This window comes from Podarcis vaucheri (genome assembly GCF_965113315.1).
Source record: "Podarcis vaucheri genome assembly, chromosome: 15".
Taxonomy (NCBI): Eukaryota; Metazoa; Chordata; class Lepidosauria; order Squamata; family Lacertidae; genus Podarcis; species Podarcis vaucheri.
In genome coordinates this window covers 6,622,121-6,648,858 of record NC_138753.1, presented here as the reverse complement: position 1 = coordinate 6,648,858, position 26,738 = coordinate 6,622,121, and the positions used below count along the sequence as shown (strand labels likewise).

General features: G+C 47.5%; 3 protein-coding genes across 12 annotated transcripts in view; 1 reads left to right on the top strand and 2 right to left on the bottom strand.

Moving 5' to 3' along the window:
• Positions 1–2,493, bottom strand: part of GGNBP2 (gametogenetin binding protein 2) — a 30,738-nt gene extending 28,245 nt beyond the window's left edge. For 4 of the 7 annotated variants that reach the window (XM_082200805.1, XM_082200807.1, XM_082200810.1 and 1 more), the window contains exon 1: positions 2,380–2,493. In XM_082200805.1, the coding sequence (XP_082056931.1) occupies positions 2,380–2,430 (51 nt within the window). In that variant the 5' untranslated portion in view covers positions 2,431–2,493. Of the gene's footprint in view, positions 1–1,900; positions 2,031–2,147; positions 2,313–2,379 lie in introns of those variants that run through there. The other 3 variants (XM_082200806.1, XM_082200809.1, XM_082200808.1) reach the window with 3 other exon arrangements.
• A 953-nt stretch (positions 2,494–3,446) lies between these two features.
• The window catches only part of MYO19 (myosin XIX), a 43,659-nt gene continuing 20,367 nt past the window's right edge, over positions 3,447–26,738 (top strand). Inside the window, exons 1-6 of one of the 4 annotated variants that reach the window (XM_082200791.1) lie at positions 3,448–6,446; positions 13,090–13,385; positions 19,690–19,834; positions 20,459–20,603; positions 21,121–21,269; positions 22,130–22,243. In XM_082200791.1, the coding sequence (XP_082056917.1) occupies positions 19,772–19,834; positions 20,459–20,603; positions 21,121–21,269; positions 22,130–22,243 (471 nt within the window). In that variant the 5' untranslated portion in view covers positions 3,448–6,446; positions 13,090–13,385; positions 19,690–19,771. Of the gene's footprint in view, positions 6,447–13,089; positions 14,207–15,392; positions 19,066–19,689; positions 19,835–20,458; positions 20,604–21,120; positions 21,270–22,129; positions 22,244–26,738 lie in introns of those variants that run through there. The other 3 variants (XM_082200790.1, XM_082200792.1, XM_082200793.1) reach the window with 3 other exon arrangements.
• On the bottom strand, positions 6,599–12,659 carry PIGW (phosphatidylinositol glycan anchor biosynthesis class W). The gene is made up of 2 exons (XM_082200824.1): positions 12,445–12,659; positions 6,599–9,423 (listed from the first exon to the last, which is right to left on the bottom strand). The coding sequence occupies exon 2, from the start codon at positions 9,400–9,402 to the stop codon at positions 7,891–7,893; it is 1,512 nt and encodes a 503-aa protein (XP_082056950.1). The 5' UTR covers positions 9,403–9,423; positions 12,445–12,659; the 3' UTR covers positions 6,599–7,890.

Here is a 26,738-nt window from a genome sequence, read left to right as displayed (position 1 = left end):
ACAGAATGGCACCTTCCAAAAGGCTTGGCTGTTAAAAGCCAGAGCAGTGGACACACTAGGTACAAAGAGGAAGTTTATCAAAGAACAGTTAGCCTTCGTTTGCAAGTATGTTCCTAAAACTTATTTCCTGTGATGCTTATGGCTCCTAGCAAGGGAGCAGAGACCTCTTCCATCAGCCCAAATTCACTGAGCCAAAGGAGAACACAGGAAAAAACCTCAAATACTGTAATTTGAGGATTTGTATGACCACTGGCCAGGGATAATGGGAGTTGTAGTCCAACAACAGCTGGGAACCCAAGTTTTAGAAACACTGATTTAGAGACATACTACCGCAAGACCAAGGGTTGCATAAAACTCAGTTTTACTGAGTTAGACCCATTTAAATTAACAAACCCTAGTTTGTTCTGTATGTTATCTGTGATGGGTCTACTCTGAGTAGGACTAGCTTTCGCTACAACCCAAGAATGCATATGCTCCTTAGCTCTATGCCACCTTCAAAAATGATACAGTGAAATACTGTGACCAGGACTGCCGCAATACAAAAAGTTGCCTTATACAGAATCAGACTAGCCCAGAACTGTACACTAACTAGCAGCAGTTTTCCAGCTAAGAAATATGCAGGTTTAAACTGCTCACCCAATGCAAGGAATAATTCCTCTTTACAAATAAATAGCCTGCCTCAGGTACACAGTCAAGCCCTTGTCACACATAGCATTTTAAAACCTACAATTAAAATCTACAAGAGGGTTCAAACCAACACCTAATGAAAACCTGTGCTATGCAAATGCCACATACAGATATGTTAATCAAGGCACCAGGACTGACTGAAGCTCCCACTCAAGCTTGCACAGGCATTTCTGTGATACCAACCACTGCAGGCATGTAAAAAAAAAGGCAGAATCAGAAAAAGATGGGTGTTCTTTGGGGTGGGGCAGAATTGCTGCCATTCTACAGTTATCCACAAGCTTCATGCACATATAGATGTATGCACATCTATGCACCCATCCAACGTGCCAAATTTTAAAACGATGTCTCCTTCCCACCATCACATTTGAATAAATCCTCCTTATCGTCACCCTCATCCCGTCAAACCAACTGCGGGGGAGACTTTCCTTTATAAGGGAAAATAAAAAAATTCCTTCCTGTAGCACCTTAAAGACCAACTAAGTTAGTTCTTGGTATAAGCTTTCGCGTGCATGCACACTTCTTCAGATACATGTATCTGAAGAAGTGTGCATGCACACTTCAGCTTATACCAAGAACTAACTTAGTTGGTCTTTAAGGTGCTACAGGAAGGAATTTTTTTTTATTTTGACTATGGCAGACCAACACGGCTACCCATCTATAACTTAATAAGGGAGAAAGAGTGGCGTTCATCCTATCAGCCAACTCCCTTTTTCGCTTTTCTGCCTCGGCCCCTTCAACCTCCTTAAAGCCACTTTCACCCACTCCCTCTGATGTCGATTTTTTTTAAAAAAAATCTTTCCAAATGCAAACACCTCGGGGCAAGGACCTGTTGCTCTGCAGCTTGCAAACCGCCATGCACCCTGAAGACGTTAGAAGGAAATAATTAAAGCAACAACAACAAAAAAGCCCGCTCCAGGTCTATCCTTCACGATCTCAAGGTTTAACCCCTAAAAGAGATTCTGGAGTACCTTTGGGGGGGGGGGAGTAGAAAGGAAATAAATCTACAGGAAGACTTAATCCTTCTAAGAAGGGAATAAATGAGGAGGGGGCTAACTAAGGTGTAAGGGAGAGAAAAAATCAAATGCCCAAATTCCATTGACGGGCTCCACACCTATATGCAAATTTACCATGCCTCCCACCCCCAGCCCACTTTTGCTATTGGCTGAGGCTCTGCTGCCCCTGTCGCAGCCGAAACTGGCATGTGCGCACAAACCTCAAAAGGGACGGGCAGTTTTTTGGCCGGTCTCTCTTCCCTTCCTTCGCCCACCCCTTTCAGGAGCGCTGCTACAGCAGACCTCGGGCCTCCTCGTCCGGCTTTAGCTCCTCCTCCTCTCGCGAGAGGCAGGGAAAAAGGCCGGCCAGCCCTCCCTTCCTTCCCCACCCGCCGCCCCCAACCAACCGCTCAGCCTGACCCGCCCCCTCACTCCCTAACCCCGCCCACTCCCCCCCTCCGCCACCACCTTGCTCTCAGATTAACTGCTTGGCCGAGCTCCTCCTCCTCCCCTCCCTACTTCAGCGCACGGCCGTTTCGCCCGCCCTTTGGCTCCGCCCACCATGGCTCTCTCTCGGCGTTTTATTATGTACGCTCCGCCCCTTTCCTCTCTCCCCACCCCGTATTTTAAATCCTTCCTCCGCCTCGCGCTCCTCGGCACGCAGCTGAGGGGAGGGGAGAGGACGGCGCCCTTCCCTCACCCCTAGAGAAAGAGAAACAGGGGAGGATCCGTCTGGCGGCTTCTCGCGCATGCGCGAGTAGAAAGAAAGGCGTTAAGAGAGAGAGAGAGAGAGAGAGAGAGAGAGAGAGAGAGAAAGGGAGGGGGGAAGGAGGGGGAAAACATAGATCTATATCAAGAAGCCCATCCCTCTTCCTCCTCCTCCGCTTGTCACAAATAGCCTCCGCTGAGAACGCCGGGAGAAGGAGGTGAAAGGCCACGTGATCAATAAACGGCTCCCTCCGCCTGGCGAAATAGTTCGCGCGCGGGGAAAAGGAGAGCCATTTTGCCCTCAGTTCGCCCCCAAAACCTCCAAACGTGACGAGGGCTGGGTTGTTGTGCAAGGAAAAAATGGTGGAGGGGAGAACCATGTACACCACCGTGGAGAAATAATAATAATATAGTGTGGTGAAATAGGACTAGGAAGACCTGGGTTCAAATGGCCCCCCTGAGGAGGATGAGTCAGCTTAGACTGCTTTACAGGGTTTTGGGGAGGCCGAAATGGTTCGGCCATTAAGCTCACGGGGTGACGGGTGTTGCCACTCACAATCTCTCTCAGGCTGACCTATTGCGCAGGGCTGTGCGAGAGGACAAAAATGGTTTGAAGTCGAACTCGGCAGCAGGAAGCTCTTTGGCTGATGGTGGCCCTGAGCCAGCCGCTCTCAGACCAGCCCGCCTTGCAAGGCTGTGACGATGGAGCCCGGACCCAAAGCTCACTGAGGAACCTATTACGCCAGTCTCCCTTGGATTGCAGGGTTGTGGAAACCAAAATGGTGTAAATCCCTGCTCGGCCCACAAAGCTATCTGGGCGGCTGCAGCTCTCAGCCTAGCCTCCCTTGGGAGGATGTTGTGAGGGCAAAATGCTTTGAAGCCCCACATAATATAAATCAAGGATGGGGAATCCATGGCCCTCCAGGTTGTGGACTACAACACCCATCATCCCTGACCATTGACTATGCCGTACTTGGTGCCTGCAACTCACAGGGCCTCTTCCACAGACCTCAAAGCAAAGGGTGGCGGAATAATCATCCTGTGGTAATAATAATAATAATAATATTTATTCCCCGCCCATCTGGTTGGGTTTCCCAGCATTTAAAAAAGGGATGAAACTTTTTCAAAACCTGTAGCATAATAAGCTTTTGTGCATGGGAAGCAGAGAACACTAAGGAGCTGATCAGGCTCGCGTGAGAGAAAGAGGGGTGTTTGAAGAGCAATCATGTCAACTAACCAGATAATCTCTGCCTTCCACAGAGAATGTGGACAACAGAGCCAAAGATGCCAACTGGACATTCAACGAGGGCCCTCCAGTGTCCTGAGAAAGTATCGTAGCAGCTCAGCGGTATAGTGGTACCTCGGGTTAAGTACTTAATTCGTTCTGGAGGTCCATTCTTAACCTGAAACTCTTCTTAACCTGAAGCAGCACTTTAGCTAATGGGGCTTCCTGCTGCCGCTGTATCACCAGAGCACGATTTCTGTTCTCATCCTGAAGCAAAGTTCTTAACACGAGGTCATATTTCTGGGTTAGTGGAGTCTGTAACCTGAAGCGTATGTAACCTGAAACGTATGTAACCCGAGGTACCACTGTACAGCATCTGCTCTGCATGCAAAATGTCCCAGGTTCAATCCCCAGGTAGGTATGGGAATGTCCCCACCTCTGAAATACCACAGTAAGGCACAGGATCTACGTGTACATAGAACTGGATTGTCCTGCACATTGCTGCATTTACCTGGCCATTGGCTCATAGGTTCCTGCTGTGATAGGAATTTTGAGGTCTTAGATATATGGTAATGTTCATAACCGCATGTACATAATCAGCACAGGAAGGCCGACTTTAAGCCATTTTGATTCCTAAACTGAGCAAATGTTTTCTCTGCAAGGTCAAAGTGGAAAAGCCTTCCCATTGTCTGTTTCCTCACAAATACTGTCTTAAGGGCACATTTAAGATATGAATAGGGTGTGAGCCTGTGATATGGCCCAGGAACTAAGTATTTATCATTACAAAGGACTGGCCAGGCTCCCCAGGCAATCCAATCAAGTTACCTGCCAGACAGGAGATAAACAAGGACAGGAGAAAAACAATATTCAATTTTTTGTTTTAAGACCGCCTTTTCTGTGATGTAGGTGTGATGTATCTGAGGGGTGGTCTTAGGTTACACCCCTTCTGTGATGTATGCATGATGTTTCTGGGGGTGGTCTTAATCTACAGGGTGGCAATTTCAAAAGTCTTTATAAGGCCTTGCACGCCAATTTTCTGGGTCCCTCCTCCTTTCCTGCGGGTGAGGGGAGCACCGCATTGCAACAGATCAATAAAGATCAAGCTTACTAGCTACTTTGCTTCTCAATATTCTCTGGTTGGCCCCTGTTATTCTCTCCTAACAATAGGGAACCTATGTAAGGACTCTATATGGGCTCTTAGATACCCCATAAGGGAAAAGGGCAGATTTTTGTTTACAACACTGCCACATTTGACAGCTCATCTGGCCCATATGTGAGCTGTTGCCCATATGTGGATCTCAACATACAACTTCTTACACATTCTGCTTAGGAATTTTGCCACTGCAACAGGAACTACCAGTATGTGCCAGCAAGTCACCCTCTTCATTTAGGCAACCATTTGATGGACAGGCAAGAGCTTCATAAGTGGCTTAGGTTGCAATCCCATAATTGCCTGGGAATCACCATCCATAAGATTACAGTGATAGAGCACACACAGTCCAAAAATCTAACGAACACTCAGAGCTATCGTGCGCTAATAGCTCAGTGGCAGAGCACCTGCTTTGCATGCAGACGGTCTTTAGTTCAGTCCCCAGTATCTCCAGGTCCTGTCAGAAACCCTGAAGAGCAGCTGCTAGTCAGTGTAATCAGCACTGAGGTGGATAGGCCAATGTGTCTAAGTCTGCATATGGCAGCTTCCTGTATCAAATCAGCCCTTCATTCAGAACCATTGAGGACTCTAGTCTCCATTTTTTTCAGGGAAGAGCAGTAGGGTGTTTCTGCTTTTAATACAGGCTTCAGGTTCAGTCCTCAATATCTCCAGGTAGGATAGGCAGAGACTGCTGCCTGAAGCCCTGGAAAGCTGCTGTCAGTCAATGTAGACAATATTGAGATAGATGGACCAATGGTTTGACTCTTCATATGGCAGCTTCCTATGTGCAGTGATCTGGTCACAAAATTGTTAAGAATTGCTTCAAAAAAGGGATTAGAGAAGAACTACGGTACATACTGTACCTCACAAACATACAGTGTACTAACAAGTTTATGGCCACTATCTCCCCTGGCCAGGAACAGTTATGTGTTTAATTATGGACAATATAGCCAGTTAATTGTCACTCATTCAGCATAGAATGGCTTACTTTATTGCAATGGAAAATGACTGTCTATCCCATAATTATTGTTGCTGGCAATGGTTCCACCGTGAGTTGCTTATTGTTGAGCCTGTGACATCAGAAATGAGAGCCAGCAAGTTTTATTTATTTGCATGCCAGAGATTTACTGGCTGAAAATTGTTTCCCTCTAGCCAATGGCAAACTCTAATCCAGTTTATGATGGCCAATGGGCAGTTCCCAGAATCCCAAAATAGAATCAACATGGCAGTCTTCAATTCTGTTGCACCAGGCTGGGAATGATGGCTTGATGTACTGGCCTGTGATGGATGACATCCAATATTTCAAAGGGTGTCCAGTTCTTTGTTATCAATGGATAAATCTGTCAAGTTTGGTTTCTTTCAGTTTTCCAAATTTAAGTTCAGCTCTCCACATCAGTTTGTGATTATTTTTAAGCCTCATGAAATATCAGGCTTTTAATTAAAATTCCTCTACACTATAAACATATTGTATGCAATTTTGCCTCTTGCAAAGTAGCTTCCCCTAATATAATGCATTTTTCTATTCTATCTTCATACATGCATTTTTAGACACACTTGACCCTAATATATTTCCTTTTCTACAGATTACTTTGCTGGAGAGCTGCATTGCAAAATTCAGAGAAGTGCAAATTTCAAAAGATCGCTGTGTTTTGCTTTGTGTATTGTTTTGGAACATGTGAATTAGGTAGGTTTGCCTTTAAATGTGAACTGAATCAAATATTCCTCCTTTTCTTTGCTAGGTCATTCAGTATTTCTTGAAGGCTCAGGGAAACAGTTTCTTGTGAACAAGTAGTATAATTCAAATGTCTGACAGTAAAGCAATAACACATTACAATATCATCTTAAATATAGATATTTTATTTGCTTGGAGGCTTTGATGCATTTTATTTGCAAATTATAATCACCTTTGTGTTGACTCAATCCAACATACACCTCCGATTATTTTGAGCTCTTTCAGTTCTCTCTCACACACAGCCTCCAGTTAAATTCATTTGTCTTTTTTATGAGAAATGATTCCGACACTCCTCATTGTAAGTTTTAGGTTTTCTGGAAAATATATTTGATTGAATTGCCCATTGCATTTGAACATAAACACATTTTAAATTAACATAGGGTGAATGCAGCTGTGTGGAAGGACTTATAGTCCATCTAGGCATCCTTTTATCATGCATTTATGAATTGCATTCCTGATTTGTGGTCATTATGTTATTGGAGCAGTTCTACATGATCTCACTTTCAATTCTTTTTGCACTTAAATGGTAGACATACTGCTTTATTTCCAATTGGTGCATGTCCCCATAGCTTCCTGCTGAAAGATTGCTACTTTTAATGCCACAAATATTTTGGGGTTTTTTTTAATTCTGATTTTATTGCACAATAGTGCCTCTCCAGGTGACAATAACACAGCAACACTGATTGGGGAAGCATCTCAGAACAACTAGTAAAGCGGAATGATGTCTGGACAGTCCAGTATAAATGCACCATGAATGCACTTATTATTGTGTCAAAGACATATTGCAGAATACATCTGCAAAAATGCCAGTCTGGAGGGATCCATTCACATGCTGTAAACCTTCATCAAGCACAAAGTGCCCTCTGCCTCAGTACCACTTCTTAGCATGTTAGGCATTCAGTGTGTGCAGACCCACTGCAGGGGAGAAGGGTACCCTGCACAGGAATCCCAATGTGACAAAGGGACAAATAAGCTTAATGTCTGGTCTGCAAAAGTGACCAACCTCAGTTTTCCCTCAAACAGCCCCCACCTGCCCTGCCTTCCTTCTTACAACTAGCCCAGGGGATGGCCCTGGCTGTAAGCTTCCTGCCTCTCCTTAGTCTCATTGTTGCCCTTTATAGAACACAGTAGGGAGGAGGAGGACAAGAATGAGGTGGCTCTGCCTGCCATTGGCTCTGGCTCCAGCTTGCGCTTTGGTCCCGATGCTACAGACATATGGAAATGTATTAGTTCATTCGATGAAAGTGACCATGAGTTTAAAACAACTATAGTCCACATTCCTTCCTTTAGATAATCCAGTATACCAGCATGCATGTAAAAGTCTTATAAAAACCAGTGCAATCCCAGCAGGCAAAACCTTTTCTTTTTGGTTACAACTTTATATATATTTATAAAATTACCACCACTTTAAGATTATATTTCTTGCTTGCAACAGATACATAATCAAACAGTTTGTAAACATATATAGATGCAGGACAAACATAGCCCAGAATGCATTGCTGTGAATCGTGTCGACCACCATATTCACGAAACCAGTCAAGACATTCGCTAGTAAGAAATACAGGAGCTGATTCTTATTCACAGCGCTGATCATGCACACACTCCGAGGCACCGTTTTCCTATCCTGGGGCTCTGGGTCGCGTTTTTTACTCGCCGCTGCTGGCTGCACGAAATTCCAGCTGCAAGGAATGCTAGCCCCAGCCACCAGAAACTTTCCAAACACCAGCACAAGATCAGCCACCAAAAAGCAACTAAAGAGTAACAGGCCGTGAGCGATGACCCACACACAAAAGGAGAGGTTTGCCATCCGCCGGGATACGGTGTCTATGTGAGTTTGCGTTACATGAAGACAGATAAAGAGGAAGAAAACTGCAATCAGGAAAGAGCCGATTACGCCAAGCCAATCTCTCACCAAACTCCTCCTCTTTAACAAATATAAGCCCACTTGCACGCTAGCCATGTAAACAGCTAGGTAGCCAATGACAGAAAATATGCCCTCTCTGTTGGCATTGAAAAACCCGTCCCGTGAATCTTGGCCATCACTCCCATGCAAGATGAACATCTTCAAAGGTGTGAAGCTGAGGAAGCCTTCATAGACTAGAGCAAGTGTTGCTGCAATTAACCATGCTCTGCGCACGGGGAAGACAGCCAAAAGCAATGACGCAGCCATCCGTACAACAGCTAAAGTGAAGAAAAAGTTCCAGTGTACACCGTATTCCGAGACATGTTCGTAATAGTCAATGGCCTTGATGCTCATCACCCGCCCAAAGCCAAGAAGCAGCAAAGGCCACACAGCAAAGAACTGCCTGGCAAGATAAGAGACTTTGTGCTGTGCCGTGCCAGGCTTCAGCCGGACTTCTGGACAAACCACAGCGTTCCCAAAAACGAATGATCCCACTCCAAAATCCATTACCCCTGTTCCATAGGTCTCTGTTTTGGCATACCTCCGAGGGTACTGTGGAAAATCTACAGCCAGAATGCTGATGGATGTCAAGACATTGACAAAGACTCGGAATACTGTTATCGAAGGAATGTACTCTGGTTCCAAGTTTGTCCTCAAGAAATCACTTATGATTTGCTTAGGCGGCACTCTCACGTAATTGGTTCTCCGACTGTATATGATCAAAACCAAGCTGACACAGAATACGGTGATGGAGAGCATTACCCAAGGTAGGACAGGAGCCAAAATTGTACAAGAGAGCACTGGCGGGACAACTAAGATGGTGAAGTCTAGAAGAAAATGGCCAACCATTGACTGTAGTGGTTTTCCACAGCAGAGAAAATACAAGATCAACAGAAGCCCTCTGGAAAGGAGGCATAATGACGCTAGGGGTAAGCCAATGGAGATCTCCAGCAAGGTAGTTCCATTCAAATTACTTATAAATTCTTCTTTTTGCTTTTGCGACATTTTTTCTGCTTTTGTAAGTCACTAAAAAAAAGAAGAAATCAAGTTAGCAGCAAGCAAACTGAACAAAAATCAAGAGTGGGCAACTGCATCCACCCCAAGGTAAATCCTCACCTTGGTGAATCCAGTTGCTCCAATAGACTTTTTAAACCAGTGGGCAGGATAGAAATAAAAGAATTTCTATGCTGAAGTCACTTTCTCTATGCACGACTACAAGTTTTCAGGCAGCAAGCAGCCCACATTATTTTTTAACTGCTACTTTTATAAACAGTTGCAAAACACACTTGCAAGAAATTAAAAGAGCTTGCCTAGGAACCACATACCATAGGAACCCAACATGCACTAGCTCTTATTCGGACTTCCAAGGCAAACACCTGAAGAGGATATTTTATTTCTTTTTAACAAGTCGGAACCAACAGTCATAGCAACTGCCACTAGTAAAATTATTGCGGTGAAATTATTCACATAAATTTACACAGCACCCTCCTTCTTATTGAGCATTCATGGTAATTTATGCTCATGATGCTATCAGGGTGGTTATACACAGTCCCGCTTTCAATACTGTCTACACTTGTGAAAGTTTCAGGGCAGACACGTTGCTTCATTTCTAGTCAGTGTGAATAACATGTTGCAAAATACCTCGGGGGGAAAAACCCAACGCCATTAGTCTGGAGGGCCCCAAATATTTTATATTCTCAAATTTCAGTTGTAGGAGAGAGAGGAGGTAAGGGCAAGAAGATTGAAACACTCTAAGGCTGTCATCCTATCTTTTAGATTGCTACACTTTTTTGGTCCGAGAGTCACACTGAATCAGTCAACCCTGCAACGACCACATGTCAAAGTGTGTGGGGCCTTTTTGCTATATAATAAAACTGTGAGGGTGTCATCACACTGCAGTTTGCTTAGCTGCCAACAGCCAGCCACAGGAACGCCAGCATGACAACAGCCTTACAATAGGAGTAGCCAGATGTGCGGCAGACACCCTGCTATACACCCTCTACTTGACAGCAAGCCCAGCTGAACTCAATGGGGCTTACTCACATACATGTTCATGGAGGCTACTAGCCACAACGGCTATGTTCTCACTCCACTGTGGGAGGCAGTATGCCTCTGAATACCAGTTGCTAAGGAATCACAAGTAGGAAGAGTTGTTACGCTCATGTCCTGCTTGTGAGATTCCCATAGGGGCATCTGGTTGACCACTGTGCGAACAGGATGCTGGACTAGGTGGTTCACTGGCCTGATCCAGCAGAGCTGTTCTTTCTTATGTTCTTACTCCCATGTAGTATTCTTCCACTAGTGAATGCATCTCGCCAAATTCTGTCTAATCACCTTTGCTCCTCTTCTTTTTCTTGAGGCCTCCTACAATCGACTGCCACCTTCATTTTTTCCCTAGAAACATTTTTGCAATACACATCTTTGGATGAGACAAGCTGCAGCTTGTCAGGGAAAGGCTCTCTGAAGAGGGAGCTTAAAAGGCAAGAGCTCACCACACCCTCGCCTCTTAGCCCTGCAAGACGGCAAATTTGTCTTTCAGCACTGCAATAGTCTGCAAGGACTAGCTTAATTACAGCTCAGGGTATCCCTTGATAAAAAGCTGTAAGCCAGCAAACCTTACTGGCTGGCCATTTCGAGGCTCTTTGCTCACCTTCCCCTGGAGATGGCAAGCCTTCAGGACAAGGCGGGTTAAGAAAGTAAGAAGAGCACTGTAGTTGGATTAGGCCAAAGGCCCATCTAGACTGATACTCTGTTCTCACAGTAGCCAACAAGATGTCCCTCTGGGGAAGCCTGCAAGGAGGACCTGAATGTAACAGGGCTCTCCCCATTTGTGATCCCTCAGCAACTGGTATTCAAAAGTATGCCACTTCTGACCATGGAAGTAGAACATAGCCTTCAGATATTTAGTTAGTTATTTTCCTTGCTTGTTTGAACATGGATTTTATCCACAGAAGCACACAACTTAAAAACATAAATAAAATTCTGAACAGAGCTTAAAAGAACATAAAATTTAATTCCAGAGACGTAACATTCTTTGAAATTTTAACATACTTATATACAGGAATTTCAAAATGAATCAATACAGTGGTGCCTCGCAAGACGAAAAGAATTCGTTCTGCGAGTCTTTTCGTCTTGCGAAGCACGGTCCGTCGCAACTGCGCCTCTTCAAGCGGCTTTAAAAAAAAAAGCGCAAGACGTTTTCATCTTACAAAGCAAGCCCATAGGGAAATTCGTCTAGCGAAGCAACACAAAACTGAAAAACCCTTTCGTCTAGCGAGTTTTTCGTCTTGCGAGGCATTCGTCTTGCGGGGCACCACTGTATTATTTATTTGCTGCATTTATATCACACCTTTTTCCTCCAAGGAGCTCAGGTTAGTGCAGATAGTTCTCTCCCATTTCATTTAATCCCCTGTGAGGCAGGTTAGGCTGAGAGGCAGTGAGTGGTCCCAAGATCACCTTTATGGGTGAACAGGGATTTGAACCCTGGTCTCGCAGGTCTTAATCTGACACTATATCACAGTAATGCTAAATAATGGTTTGTGAGAATGTTTCTTGGCTGCACTTTCCACCATCACAGAAACATAGGAAGATGCCTCACACCATTTCTGGCTCCTTTAACTATTTTAAATAGCATGTTAGTTTTGGGAAGCAGAGGCCTGTCTCTCGCCCTCATGCTGTTAGTGTCTTGGGGCAGAGACCCTCTCTCTCTCTTGCTCCTTTAGCTGATTCAAGTACCAGTTGCACCCATTTGGCCATTTCCTTCTTTCTTCCCCATTCCTTTTAGCATCACATGATGTATCAGACTGCAGCCTTTATTTAAAACTGTAAGCTGCCTTGAATGCATTGGAGAAAAAGGCGATATATATAATTGCAGTTAGCAAATAATCACATCTATACAAACATTAATAATGGGTAATTCATCCAAACCCTACACAATGCAGGACAAAACATCTGCTGTATGAAGGTTTCAGCCACTAGTCAAAAGCCCCACATATAATAGCTATAAGAACTTGAAAATATGCAGCAAAAACGTTTTGAAAGAATTACCTGCATTCTTATGGAGGTAAAGTTTCAGCGAAGACAGACAGCAGGATTTGTCTGAAACATAACTGAAAACATTCTATCATAAAGGCTGGGTCAGAGACAGGTCTTTGCTGTTTCTCTGAGAATTAAAACTGCATTTAAAACACAGGTGTAGAGTTTCTCTTTAGCTCTGCACAGCTCCTCGCTTATACTTCCTGCTGCAAAAAAGGTAAATCAGGGATCTGTTTCCTGATGACATTTTCATCAGAGCAAGTAGCCTGCTAAACGAGATTGCCTGATTCATCAGACTGCTCAGCCATGGCCAAGTTTAATATAAAGGTTACTAATGGCATATTAAAAGGCATTAAAAGAAAAGGCGAGGTGAGGTGGAAGAATTGCATTCTGGTCCTACACCTGTGATAATAGGCTGCCTTGAAAGGCACACAATGGGTGCCATCTCTGTCAAGGCAATTCCTGATGATCACGTTCATTTACTCACCAGAGATTTGCCTAGCACAGCAACAGAAATTTGTAGTGGAGAGGCGGTGCAATTTACAATTTTATGATGTTCTGATTATTTGATTGTACAACCCCGTGGTTCTTTTAGTTAGCGGTTTATACTTTTAAAAACAAATAAAATAATTTGCATTGCTTGTTTGCCCGCCACAGATTGTAGGTTTGGTCGACACAGACTGGAGTGGACCACTTCGCATTTCAGCTGAAGGATGCCTCCCCCCCCAGTAAGTTTTCACCTCCAGTAAAAAAACTCCCTACAAGTTTTTTTTTTTTTAACTAGCACTTCTCCTTACTGTGCTAGCTTTCTGCTTGCGGGGGTGGGGGACAACCTACAAGGAAGTGTTCACTCTTGATCCCACCCCTCCATGATACTAGGGAGTGTAACTCCCCAGGTGCTCCGCGTGTAGAACAAGCAGTGAATTCCCTTGTCTCCACGTGGGTCCGATCTGGTAAGAGCGCGTTTCCTTTCCCCACCTCCTCGATCCGAATATTATTGTTATTTACTTATTTAGCACTACCCGCCTTTCGTCCTAAGGTCCAGGGGCGGGTCACAACAATTAAAACACAACATGTAAAAATTTAAAACAACTATTTTAGGCTATGGTGCAACACACGCTTTCTGGGTGCAGCGGAGCTTGCTACCGAGTAAAGCATGCGTTGTTGCTTCGAGAAGCATGCTTTGCTTCCGATGAGACACGGATCCCGGCTGCTAAACTGGAACTCACCCACCCCGCACATTTTCTTGGGAAATCCCACTAATTTCCGCGTAAAGCATGCAGCGACCCTGCGCACCCTTTTCTTAGGAGTAAACCTCGTTCTTGAACTCGGTGGAGCTTCCCTCCGAGGAAAACTTGCGCCACGGTTGTCTGAACGTGCATGGCAGTCAGCGCCGTCTGCTTCCTTCGGAGGAAGCAGGCACAGGATGAGGCCAGCGGGATGCAAACCTTACGCATCCCTACTGGGTAGTGAGCCCCATTGCATTTCAATGGGATTGTGCGCGTCGCACAGGCTGGCGCTGCAAAGCTGCGGTCCTCTGCGCGCTCCAGATTCCCCCCGGAATCCGAAATCGGGCTCCGCATCCCAGAGGCGGGGCGTCAAATCCGGATCTTCCAGGGAGTCTGGAAGCCCTTCCGATTCAAACCCAGCAGCCTCCGCCTCCAGCTCCGCCTTTGCCCGGGACTGGCTGAGCCGTCCTTCGCCTCCCTCCGGAGGACGTTGCTTTTCGCCGGTCGCTCTCGATTCTCTCCTTCTCCATATATACATGGAACGGGTGAGTCCATTTAGCCTCAAATCTCTTTCTCTCTGCTTTCTTTCATCTGTTCCTTATAAATGAGGTTATTTCTCTCTTCCTCTCCAGAAATGCTGATCTCTTAGTTTAAGCCCCACAACTTATTCCCTCCCTCCCCCCACTCCACATGCTGCTTCAGAAAGGGACTGAAGCAAGAGTTCCCTTAAGGGTGTGCAGAGTTCTTTTCCCACTCATTGAAGAGCAAAGGAAGGATCCCAGTGGGAAAGGACCATAGCTCAGTGGTAGAACATCTGCTTAGCATGCAGAAGGTCCCAGGTTCAATCAATTAAGAGTTTTTCATCTATTTTGATTTTATTTGTTATCTATTTTTGGTTAGTCACACTTAGGTATTGGCGTGAAGAGTGAGGTAGAGAAACTTGCATAAAATAATAATAATAATTAAGTATAAGTGTTGCTGATCCCTGGCTTTAAGCTTCTTCTGCATTTTCTGATGTGTTCCTGTCCAACGTATATTTATACCTTTTTTGGATTTCTTTTATTTGGCTTTTCAGTGACGACACCACTCCCACCCCTTTTCAATTTTAGCTCTATAAATGCTAGGCTGCCATGATTCTACAATGTCAACACATTTACCTGGGAGTAAGCCCGCGGCGGGGTGCGCTCCCGCTGCTCGGTCCCAGCGCCTGCCAACCTAGCAGTTCGAAAGCACCCCCGGGTGCAAGTAGATAAATAGGTACCGCTTACCAGCGGGAAGGTAAACGGCGTTCCGTGTGCTGCGCTGGCTCGCCAGATGCAGCTTGTCACGCTGGCCACGTGACCCGGAAGTGTCTCCGGACAGCGCTGGCCCCCGGCCTATAGATGTGAGATGGGCGCACAAACCCCAGAGTCTGTCAAGACTGGCCCGTTCGGGCAGGGGTACCTTTACCTTTACCTTTAAGCCCACTAAACATAGCAGTACTGTCTTCTGAGTAAACATGTATAGGATGCCTAGGGCCTCCAGATTTTGCTCCCATCAACCCCAGCAAACATAACCAATTGTCAGAGATGATGGGAATTGTAGTTCAGCAACATCTGGAGGGCCAAAGGTTCCCTGCACCTGGGTTAGTGCATTGAACTGGGATTAGGGAGATTCAGTTTTACCTCCCTCATAGGGCTGTTGTGAGATTTAGTTAAATACGGGGGGGGGGGGATCAATTTTATACCCTCTGGCTGTGGAGGCTCAGAGTGGATAGGTCAGATCCTTTATTAATCTGAACTGTGCAGGTTTCAAAACATGTCCCACTTGGAGCAGAGGCTTGCTTGAAGTTGGAGTGTGTGTCTAGGCAAGCTTGGCTAATAACTGGGTGAATCTTTTGGGGCCTTTGGACTTTTCTTTGTTGACAAAAAAAACCGTGTGCAAGGCACACTGGGTAAAGCTAATTCGAAATACAGCATTTTCCATCATTGTAACAACAATGTGTCACAGCATGTGACTTAAAAAAACAACAACGTGCAGTGACCTTGCCTGATCAAACCCAAAGTTCAGGACATCTGTTGCCAATGATGACTATCCAGGGGTCTCCGGAAATCCACAAGTGGAACAAGAAGGTGTCTGCTCTTCCATCCTCCTGTGGGACCCCAGTATTCAGGTAGACTGTCCCTCTACTTGAAGGCTCAAAGTTTGCTCTCTTAGCTGATCACCATAGATGAGGGATGGGGAAGCTGTGCCCCCCCCCCCGATGATGCTGAACTATGTTTCCCATAATCCCTGACCATTTGCCATGTTATCTGGGCCTGATGGGGACCAGTTTGCTCACCACTTAGTTTGGGCCTTGAAGGGCTGATCTCTCCCTCTCCCTTTCCTTTTCCCTCCACTCTGACTTTCCTTTATTGTTTCTGGCCTTTTTTGTTTCTAAGCCTGATGCCAGGGCCTGTCTCTCTCTTATTTCTAACGTAACTTGATCTGGGAGATTATCGTTGTCTGAAAAACAGAATAAAAATATAAATAAATAAAACTTTGGAAGGCCTTGAATACACTAAAGTAAAAATACAGTATTGTTGTTGTTGTTGTTTCTATTCTGCCCTTCATCCGAGGATCAGAGGGCAGTTTGCAATATAAAAATACAAAAATACTTACTGTAGGATAGTAACCTACATACACGCAGTTTAAAAGACCATAGATTGTTTAATTAGCCAAAGGCTTGGGAGAAGAGGAATATTTTTTGCCTGGTGCCTAAACAGATGTAACAGAGTATCCAGTTTTCAGGAAGAAATGCAATATACACATCTGTAAACCAGAGATCGCTTTTTAGGAACATAGAAAGCTGTCTGATACTGAGTCAGACCATTGGTCCATCTAGCGCAATATTGTCTACACTGACTGGCAGCAGCTCTGCAGGGCTTTAGACAACCGTTTTCCTACCTGGAGATGCCAGGGATTGAACCTGCAACCTTGTCCATGCAAAATATGTCTGCCACTGACCTAAGATCATTCCACACATTTAAGTGCCATTTTGTATAGACTCCAGATGTTCATTTATAGTAAACAACAACAATCCAGATTTCTAGCCCTTAAGTGTCTACAGACATTCATGAAAGTATTTGAAACATAGGAAGTTGCAGTTGGATTTTTGGTCTATGTAGCTCAGTATCATCCACACTGACTGGCAGTGGCTCTCCAGGATTTCAGACAAGACCTCCCATCCCCACCTGGAAACTGAGCCTGGCACCTTCAGCCTGCAGAATAGATGCTGTACCACTGAGCTGTTGCCCATCTTTCCTCATTTTCTCTGCTTCTGGCGAGAGAAGTGCAAACTTAAGTTGACCAGAGCAGTGTGGTTGCAGCAGGGAGCTCAATCAGCTGCTGTGCTGTTTTATATTGTGATACATGGGCTGGATTGCTTTAGGTCATTGGCCAACAATTATGTACTGGGGGGCTGTTGTAAGGAGGGAGGGGTGGGAGCCCAGGCACCCCCTGGCCAAGGATCTGTTAGTGTCTCCTATTGCACTAAGGCCCTTCCTTCCTCTCCTCTGCTCTTCTGCCTCCATACTGACATCTCAGGTCCCAGGGTCCAGTGGCCGAACTCTTGATTGCAAAGCCTTATAATGTTCCAAGCTTATTGAGTCACTTCTCGAATGCTCAGTTGTCGCACAGAAGTGGCAGTTCTCCCTCATGCTGCTTTTACATTCTCCCCCTCCCATACTTAAAACACAACATCTCTTAAGTACTTGACAACCAATCAGGGGTGGTTAAATTCCCATCTCCTGTTTGGGAGCTTCCCAGAAGCATCACAACTGTCTTCTGTTGGAGACAGGCCAATGGACGGATTTTTGGTCTGGTCTGCCAAGGAGATTTTAAGGCTCTTGAATCCTGAGTGTGGGATCACACATTGCTGTTACCGCAAATAGAGGCTCAATGAGAATTAGGAGACCCACCTGCCTTGGCACCCAGCTGAAGGGTGTGTTTGTGTGTGGAAATCTGTTCTAACAATCCTTTATAAGCAGGACAGGTTGTTTAGAGGGTAACTGTAATCCACAAAGAGGCCAACAATGGATCTTCAGAGTTAAGGAAAGAATAGCTTTATTGTTCCTGATGTGGGTCCCCCCCCCCCAATGTTATTGACTTCAGACAGTCAGCATTCCATGCTCACTAAGCATGTTCAGTGTTCACTTGAGCTGTTTTTGGAGCCCTGTCTCTTCTTTGCGCCCCACTCCTTTAAAAAAATGGTTAATATTTTTTGTACTGCTGCAAACTTAGTGCTTCTCCCTACCTCCTACACCTTGGCCTGCTGATTACATCCCTTGCTTGTGTGGATGGGGCTGTTTATGGACCAGCACTCACCCCGTGAACATCAGAAATAAAGGGAATTCTAATTGGTGAGCCACAAATATTGCTTTGGCTTACTAGCAAGTCACGATTTGTGATTGTCGCCAGTCCCCTCTCCTGCATACTCTGGCGTGGACTGAAGACTTGGGTCAGGGTCTTCTCTCATTAGTGCACGGAGTATAGAGAAGCAAGAAGAATGGTTGTAACTCTGAGCATGGCTGATGTTGAGGAGCAGAGGTAAAACCAGCCTCCTGCAGAAAACGTGGAGAGGGGGTAACTGAGAATGGAAAAACCAGGCTTGCAGGGAGCCTGAATGGGCACATTCCATGCTGCAACATTTTATTGCAAATCCCACGAATAGTAGCTGTCAGTGAATAATATGGGACTATCTCTTAAGCATAATTATTTTTGATGGGGGGGAGATCCTGACCAGTGGAATGATCACAGGGGAAGTTAATAAAAACAACATCCCATAGCTTAAATCTGCTGGCTGCCGCTGGCTGAATTTGCTGCTGCTGGATAGAACCAGCAGTCTGGGTTGCTGGATGGTTCCCCCCCCCCCCCCGGCGTGTAACTTTCCACTGGTCACGCCCGTGCAAAAATGTTCTGTCGTTTTTTCCCACAGGCCTTCTTTTCCCTCCTCCCACAAATCTGTTTATAACAGCCGGGAAACCTTACATTTAAGGAAGGAGAAGAATCCACTTTGCTACCCTTAATCCAAAAGGACGCCAGAGTGCAAACAGATATTTCTCTAAACTGTTTTTTCAGTTAAGGATTTGTGATGTTGCCCCTTCCCATTCAATCTTGCATAATTGACCCTGGGAATAGTCCCCAGGCTCCACTTTGTCTCGCTAGACCCAGACGCTTGCTGTTGCTCAGAGCGCTGGAATATAGGAAGCGGCGTTCTCAGCCATACCTGGAGATGCTGGGGATACAACACAGGACCAAGCTACAGCTCTTCCCTCACAGGAAAAAACAAGTTTCCAGTCCTCATGGTGTTGTACTAAGGGCCGATTTAAATAGGAACAGAAGAAGCTGCCTTGTACCAAGTCAGACCATTGCTCCATCAAGCTCAGTATTTTCTGTCCTGAGGGTGGGAAACTTTAGAGTAGATCCCCAGGTCAAATGCATACCCGCCATGTGTCCTGGAAAAAAAAGGGGGAACATCCCATTTCTCCATGTGAAATTGCGGCGGGTATTTTGGGTGCTGTGATCTCACACCCTGAAAAAAGCAGTTGTGGGGGGAGATAGCAGCGCAGGTCACATGCCTCACCTGGGACCACGTCCTGGAAAACATGCACCCCTGTTTTTAATCTAAAAAAGTTGGACTGGATGCATATGCAACCCTCTAGGCCACACCTTCTTCTCTGTTTTGCTTTGCACCTTCCTTGAGTGTTGGCGTCTGGCTGTAAGGTGCCCTTGGTTCTGATAAGGCCCCTTGTTTGCCTGGATGGAGGAGAGAAAGCAGTCTGTGTATATGGAGAAAATAGCCTCAGTAAAACACACCTTTCTTGCTCCATCTGCTTTTGCCCCTGGCATGTGGCCTAGAAGGGAGTGTGGCCCTTAGGCTGAAAAAAAGGTTCCCCACCCCATGATTTATCTATCACGTGGCCCATTGAAGTCTTCCCTGTCACTCTCAGTAGCATTTTGCAGGTTGCCAAAACCGCTTCAAGTAAACAACCTTCTTCATTCCACTCAGGGCTCCTCGTTTCTCTTGCTTGAGATTTCCTGCAACCTGAAGTCCGCCAACGTTGAGATTTTGCCAAGCTGGTAGTACTCCAATGCATTCTCCAACACGAACTTCAAAGCCCCACAAAACGAGAAGGGAAAAAATGCCCAAGCAGGTAATGTCAGGGAAAGCTAAGATGGTAATATGGAAAGGCTTCTGGTAGTGCCAGGAAGCCATCCAGGGAGCAGATCATATGGCTGCCTGTCCAGAAGCTAAGAAGCTGTCTGATACTGAGTCTGGTCACAGGGTCCATCTAGCTCAGTGCTATCTGCACTGGCTGACAGCAACTCTTTGGGGTTTCAGGCAGGGAGTTTCTCCTAGCTGCTGGGGACTGAGCCTGAGACCTTCTCCAAATAGAACAGGGCCTCTACTGCTGAGCTGCAGCTCTTCCCTAAAATTAAAGCAAGGATCTAGTCCTCATGGTTCTGAATTTAATGGCCAGCTTTAATAGGAACATAGGAATCTGCCTTAAACTAAGGCTGGCCTTTGATCAATCTAGCTCAGTATTGTGTACACTGATGGACAGAGGCTCCAGAATTTCAAAGGAATTTGTGCCTGGAGGTGCCACGGATTGAACCCGGGACTTCCGACTGGTGGCGGCTCTCCAGGGTTACAGGCAGGAGCGGATCTCAGCCTTACCTGCTCGTAAACTTACTTTCAGGGCAGCTTTTTATATGGCAAAATCACCATCCTGGTGTTTTGGTCAGTTAGTGGCATCTCCTTCTGCCTGTTCCTTCAGGTGAACGGCACCAAGAGTCACCCGGCCAGCAGTTGTGATGAAGAGAATGGTCTCGGGGAAGATGTCAAATCCTTCTTGGGTGACGAACGGCAGCTCCATTGCTTTGATGACCTTACCAAAGTGAATCCTGTGACCACCACAACTGGTAGGATTTAAAACCAAACACGCTATTGTGCATTCATATGTCACTAGAAGACTGGGGTGGTGAACCTGTGGCCCTTGGTTCACCTCGGTCCAATTTCATGCAGCCCTCAGCATCACCCGGCACCCCAAGCTGTGGGCCTACCCTTCTGTTCTGCCCTGGTCTCCGTTTTTTGGTCACAGCAGGATGTGACTGGATTATTCTCCCACATGCAAAGAACAAACTCATTTCCCCTAGTGCAATTCTTCCATTATGCCCCTCCCCCCAAAAAATAAACCCGCCTCACCTTGGTTCTTGGGATTGGGACTGAACTAAAAAGACCCCAGTCCCCCAGCTGTCTATAATTATACCAGCAGTGAGGGAAGCTGTATCTCTCTAGATATTGCTGGGCTACAGCTCCAACAGTTGGAGTCTTACAGCTTCCCCACTCCTGCCTTGTGTGGGGGGAAAAGGGAGGTTGAATTCGGAAACATGAAATAGCACATTTCTTGCCACTGATGAAACCTTCCGCCATCCTCAGTCCTGAAGTGCCTGCAAGCGAGATATGCCATCAACGTGTTTTACACCAATGCCGGCAGCAGCCTAGTCGCAGTCAACCCCTTTCGGCCGATACCGCGCCTCTACTCGCTCGAGCTCATGAGGAACTACCACACTGCCCCCCGCCTTCAGGTGAGTGAGGGGTGGAGGGAGAACTGCAACAGCTCAGCCCCTGCCAAACGAGATCTTTCCCAGGAGATGCCTGGAAAATAACAGTTGGTAGCTTTTAAAAAGGAAGCTATAAAGGCTGCACTTTTGGAACAGAAGGCATGATGAGGTAGGGAAGGTTGCAGGCTTCTATCTGCCTTGCATCCATCATCACTTGTCTAGCCTTAGGTGTGGCCATTAAGGGCCCTTCAGTTCCCACTAAGCCAGGCATGGCCAGACTTGGCCCTTCAGCTGTTTGGGGACTACAGTTCCCATCATCCCTGACCACTGGTCCTGTTAGCTAAGGATGATGGGAGTTGTAGTCCCAAAACAGCTGGAGGGCCAAGTTTGGCCATGTGTGCACTAAGCCCAGGGGTGGGGAACAGATGCAACCCTCCACTGCCTTTTGGACTCCCAACTCCCATCAGTCCCAGCCAGCCTGGCTCAATGGTTAAAGGTAAAGGTACCCCTGCCGGTACGGGCCAGTCTTGACAGACTCTAGGGTGGTGCGCTCATCTCACTCTATAGGCCGGGAGCCAGCGCTGTCCGCAGACACTTCCGGGTCATGTGGCCAGCGTGACAAGCTGCATCTGGCGAGCCAGCGCAGCACACGGAACGCCGTTTACCTTCCCGCTGGCTCAATGGTTAGGGATGTGCAGAAAGATCTAGGGATCCAAGGGATTACAGCTCCCATCATCCCTGACCAGGGTGGTCCATGGTCACGGATGATGGAGGCTGAAGCCTGCAAGATCCAGAGGCCACAGGTTCCCCGCCCCTGCGTTTAGTGAGCTGCACCTGACAGTAGCTTTTCCTGTCCAAAAGCACACTACTCTTTTGCTTCTTAGGAACTCAAACCTCATGTTTTCGTGGTAGCAGAGGAGACCTACAGGAATGTCCAGAGCCAGATCCCACCTGTAAACCAGTCCATCATTGTGAGTGGCGAAAGCGGAGCTGGGAAGGTAAGGGAAATACTTCCTTCAGGCATCTCTCTGTGATCAGTTGCCTGCTCACCCATCTCTGGGGGAAGACCATGTTGCTGGCTTGTGTAGGTGAATAGCAAACACAACTTTTTCTTTCATGCATTGCCTCAAAGTGCAAGGCTTTTCCCAATCTGTGCAAAGTTCCCTGCATGTGGACAGCTACCATATCTGAGAAAGGTGCAATGTAGCCCTGATGTCATAGTTTGCCATATGCAGGGAGCTTTCTCCAAGAGTCCATTCACTTTTGGTTTTGATAATACACTGCAGTTTCCTATTGAATCCAAGCTTGGGAAACCATCACTTATTATGACCCAGGGGTGGGGAACTTATTTTGACCCAAGGGCCACATTTTCTCAACCGATGCCGGTGCTGTCATTTTGGCCCCAGGCTAAGACCTTATTTATATGCTCAGGCATTTTAAAAATGTGTAAGCTGTTTATTTATTACATATCTCACCAGGGCCACAAACATATCATTAAAACAAGATCATTAGAAACATTCAAAAACAGCGTAAAAGCAATCACATTCCCTCAGCCCATGATTTCAGGGTTGTCAGGATCAGTATCTTTCAGCCATCAATCACTTGGGTAAACATGAATGTCTTTCAAATCATCCTGAAAAGCCAGTATTGAGGGAGACTGATGCACCTCCCCAGGGAGGGTATTCCACAAACTGGGAGCCCCCACTGGAAAAGGCCATGCTGCAGGTCGGCACCAGCTAGCCCCCCGTGGCAGCACCAACACCTCACCTGCTGATCGCACGGCTCGAGGTGGTGGGTTGTTTTACTTGCTCTAGTTTTTTGCAGCTTTATTTGTTCTGAACATTTTAGTATGTGTTTGCTATGTTTAAGACTTGGTTGGCTGGCATTTATTTTCTGTACCCTGTCCCGGTATCGGCATTGATGGCAGGCGGCATTGATGGCAGGTGGGGTAATATTTTTTACTATACTGATAAATGGAGAAGGGGGAGGAAGGTTGGAGCGTATGTGTCAGGGGTTCAGAAGCAGAGACGCAGAGAAGGGTGGAAACAGAGAGCGAGGGGGAGGAAGCCGAAGGGAGAATGAGTGATGATGACGACCCGAGATCTCCAAGCCTAAGCAGTGAGTCAGAGGACTCCCAAAAGGGAGCCCCAGTGAGCAGAGCAAGGGGGGGATCCGGGGGGACACCCCAGGAGGAAGGGAACAGAGGAGATTCAGAGAGCAGCAGCTGGAAGTCGGGACCCACGCTCATAACTGAGGGCGGCAGCAGCTGGAAGTCGGGACCCACGCTCAAGACTGAGAGCAGCAGGGAGGAAGGTAGCCAGGCATCGGGTTCCGGAGGCTGTCAGCAGGAGGGAGGGCACGAGTCAGGGGTGGTCACGCCCTCCTCAGAGAGCGAGGCAACGGTTAAGAGGAAAGTAGAGAGTTGGGCGCGCGCGCCAAGTTCAAATGCAGCGGAAGCTGGAGCAGTAAGCAGCCCGGAGAGTGAGCCAGGTCCTAAAGCCCGCCGCAAGGAGGCAGAAGGATCAGGGGGGTCAGCGTCAGAGGAGAGTAGAAGGGAGGAGGCCCAGGGGGGCAGAAGGACCCAGAGACGTAGGGAGAGGCGAAGGAGGTGGAGCAAGGCTAGGGTATTAAGCTGGTGTGCAAGAGGCGGGGACTCAGACGGGTCTTCGCCGACCTAGAGCAGAAGGTGTAGAGCTGCACGCTGCAGTTCGGAAATGAAACCTGTAACTCAATAAAGACTCTTTTAAAGTGGACGCTGTGTGGCGTGGTCCTATGTGAGCTGGGACCTGGTAGCAGCTCTGACAGTAAGACCCGTCTCTTCAAAGCTTCAGAAACCTGAAACCTCGCAGCGGGAGCAGAAGCCGCTAGGGGAGGAAGAGGGGTGTCTGTAAGCGAGCTCACAAAGGTTAGCAAGATGACGGAAGAACAGAGGATCTCCGCGCTGCAAGAGGCAGTGACCCAGTTGTCCTCAGAGGTATTGGCTTCCAAGAAACGGGAGGAGGAGACTACAGCCGCCTACAGAGACCTACACGCCAGGTTTGAAATGCTTGTTAAGCAAGGGCAACCGGGACCCAGACCGGAGGGCGTGGGATTGGCACGGAGAGCAGGAGGGCTTGTGGCTCACTTCGATGGGACTTTGCAACAGTACCCTAATTTTAGAGCAGACGTAATGTGCGCACTGCAACTGCTGGCAAAAGACTTTAGAGATGAGGAAGAGAAGGTGGGGTTCATATTGTCCCATTTGCATGGGGATGCCAAAGCCTGGCTGCGCAATTTGTGGAGGGATAAAGATCCGGCGCTTCAGAATGCAGAGGCCTTTATCAAAGCGATGGATGCGTGTTTTTTGTCTACTATTGATGTGGATCTTGCCAGACGGGAGATTCATGGACTAAAACAAGGGAGGGCGAGCGTCCGGCAGTATCACGCCCGATTTTTTGCGCTGGTCAGTGCTTTAGAATGGGATCGGGATTCGCCCCCTGTCAGAGACCTCTTCTGGGAGGGTCTAAGTTCAGCGGTTAAGGATGAAATTGCAAGGGGGGAGAGGCCCCGAAGCACGCAGGAGGTGGTCCAAAGGGCGCTGACTGTGGGGGTGAGGCTGGAAGAACGTCCATGGTGCAGAGATGAAGGACGTGGAGGGCGCGAAGCAGCGAGAAGTTTCTCTTTCGTTCCGAGGGAAGCAGCGCGTGCGCAATCCACACCTCCGCCAGGAGGGGGAGGGGAACCGATGGAGGTTGGAGGTGCAAGGGCTCAGTCAGCAGCCAGAGCCCTAGCACCGGCAGCAGTGAAAGCGAAGCCTCCTAGAGGGAACAGGAAGTGTTACATCTGCGAGGATCCAGGCCATTTGGCGAAGGAGTGTCCCCGGAGGCTCCACAAGCACACTGCAGCCTCAGCAATGGTGACTGCAGCAACGCAGCAAGGAGAACCACAGCAGGGAAACGACGATGTCTGGCTGGAGACGGAGGCACTGGGGCCCAGCCAGACGCATCTGTGAAGCAGTCCCCAGCAATCTTGCAACCCACGGATCCCCTCCCACCCAAACCAGTAGTGCAGCTCACAGCATCTCTCCAGCTACCCGACGGCGTCACTATCGAAGTGCCGCTTTCTGTGGATTCTGGAAGCAACGCAGACTTTATAGCGCAGAGCTTTGTGGAGCAGCACGCTATACAGCTATTGCCTGCCACTCTGCCCCTGCAAGTCGTCACAGTGGATGGCAGAGAGTTGCTAGGGGGGCAGGTGGTGAAGCAGACGCCACCGATGGTGATGCGCCTTGGCAACCACAGGGAAGTCATCAGTTTTAATGTCACCCAACTGTCGGACACGCCCATTGTGTTGGGCATGAGTTGGCTGGACAGGCACAGTCCGACACTGGCTTGGTACCAGAGACAACTGATCTTCGGCTCCTCTTATTGCGCAGAACACTGCATCCTGCCCAGACGGGAGGGAGAGGAGGAGGAATCACAACTGCAGTTGGGAACGTTGCAAGCGGTCCCCCACAAATACGCGAGCTTTTTGGAGGTCTTCTGCGAGAAGGAGGCGGACAAGCTACCCCCTCACCGGCCATATGACTGCAAGATTGACCTCCTACCGGGGGCGACGCTGCCGAAGGGGCGGCTATACTCCATGTCTGAAGATGAAATGCAGGAACTCAAACAGTTCATCGAGCATAATCTGGAGCGTGGCTTCATCAGAGAGTCCAAGGCAGTGGGGGGCAGTCCCGTTTTCTTCGTGAAAAAGAAAGACACGCCCCAAAAAAGACTAGTTGTGGACTACCGCCTTTTGAACCAGATGACCAAACCGTCTGATTACCCCATGCCCAGGATTGACGACCTCCTCGCGACGGTGCGCAAGGGACGCGTGTTCACCAAGTTGGACCTGCGAGGGGCGTACAATCTCATCCGCATGCGGGAGGGCGATGAGTGGAAGACGGCCATGTTCACACCGCTGGGCACCTACGAATACAGAGTTATGCCCTTTGGATTACAAAATGGCTCTCACTGTTTTCAAGCTTTTATGCATCACGTGTTGGAGGGACTCCTCTACAAGACCTGCGTCTGCTTCCTGGATGACATCCTGATTTTCTCTGACTCGCAGCAAGCTCACGACCGAGACGTGAGGGAGGTGCTCAGCAGGTTGCAACAACATAGACTGTACGCCAAGCTGGAGAAGTGCCAGTTCGACACGACGGAGGTGGATTTCCTGGGATACAAGTTGTCGGACAAGGGGATAGCCATGGACAGCACCAAGGTTCGTGCGGTATTGGATTGGAAAAGCCCGCGCAACCGGAAGGAGGTCCAGCGGTTTGTCGGCTTCGCCAACTTCTATCGCAAGTTTATCAAGGGGTTCGCGATGCAGACGGCAGCAATTACGGACACGCTCAGCTCCAAAAAAAAGAAATTCATCTGGACGGAGCAGGCGGAACAGTCCTTTCAAGCGCTCAAGCATCTCTTCGCATCGGAGAAGCAACTGCTGCATATCGACCCCAGTAAACCGTTG

Excerpts from the sequence above, each read along its gene's own strand:
- PIGW (XM_082200824.1), bottom strand. The coding sequence starts at position 9,402 with ATGTCGCAAAAGCAAAAAGAAGAATTTATAAGTAATTTGAATGGAACT.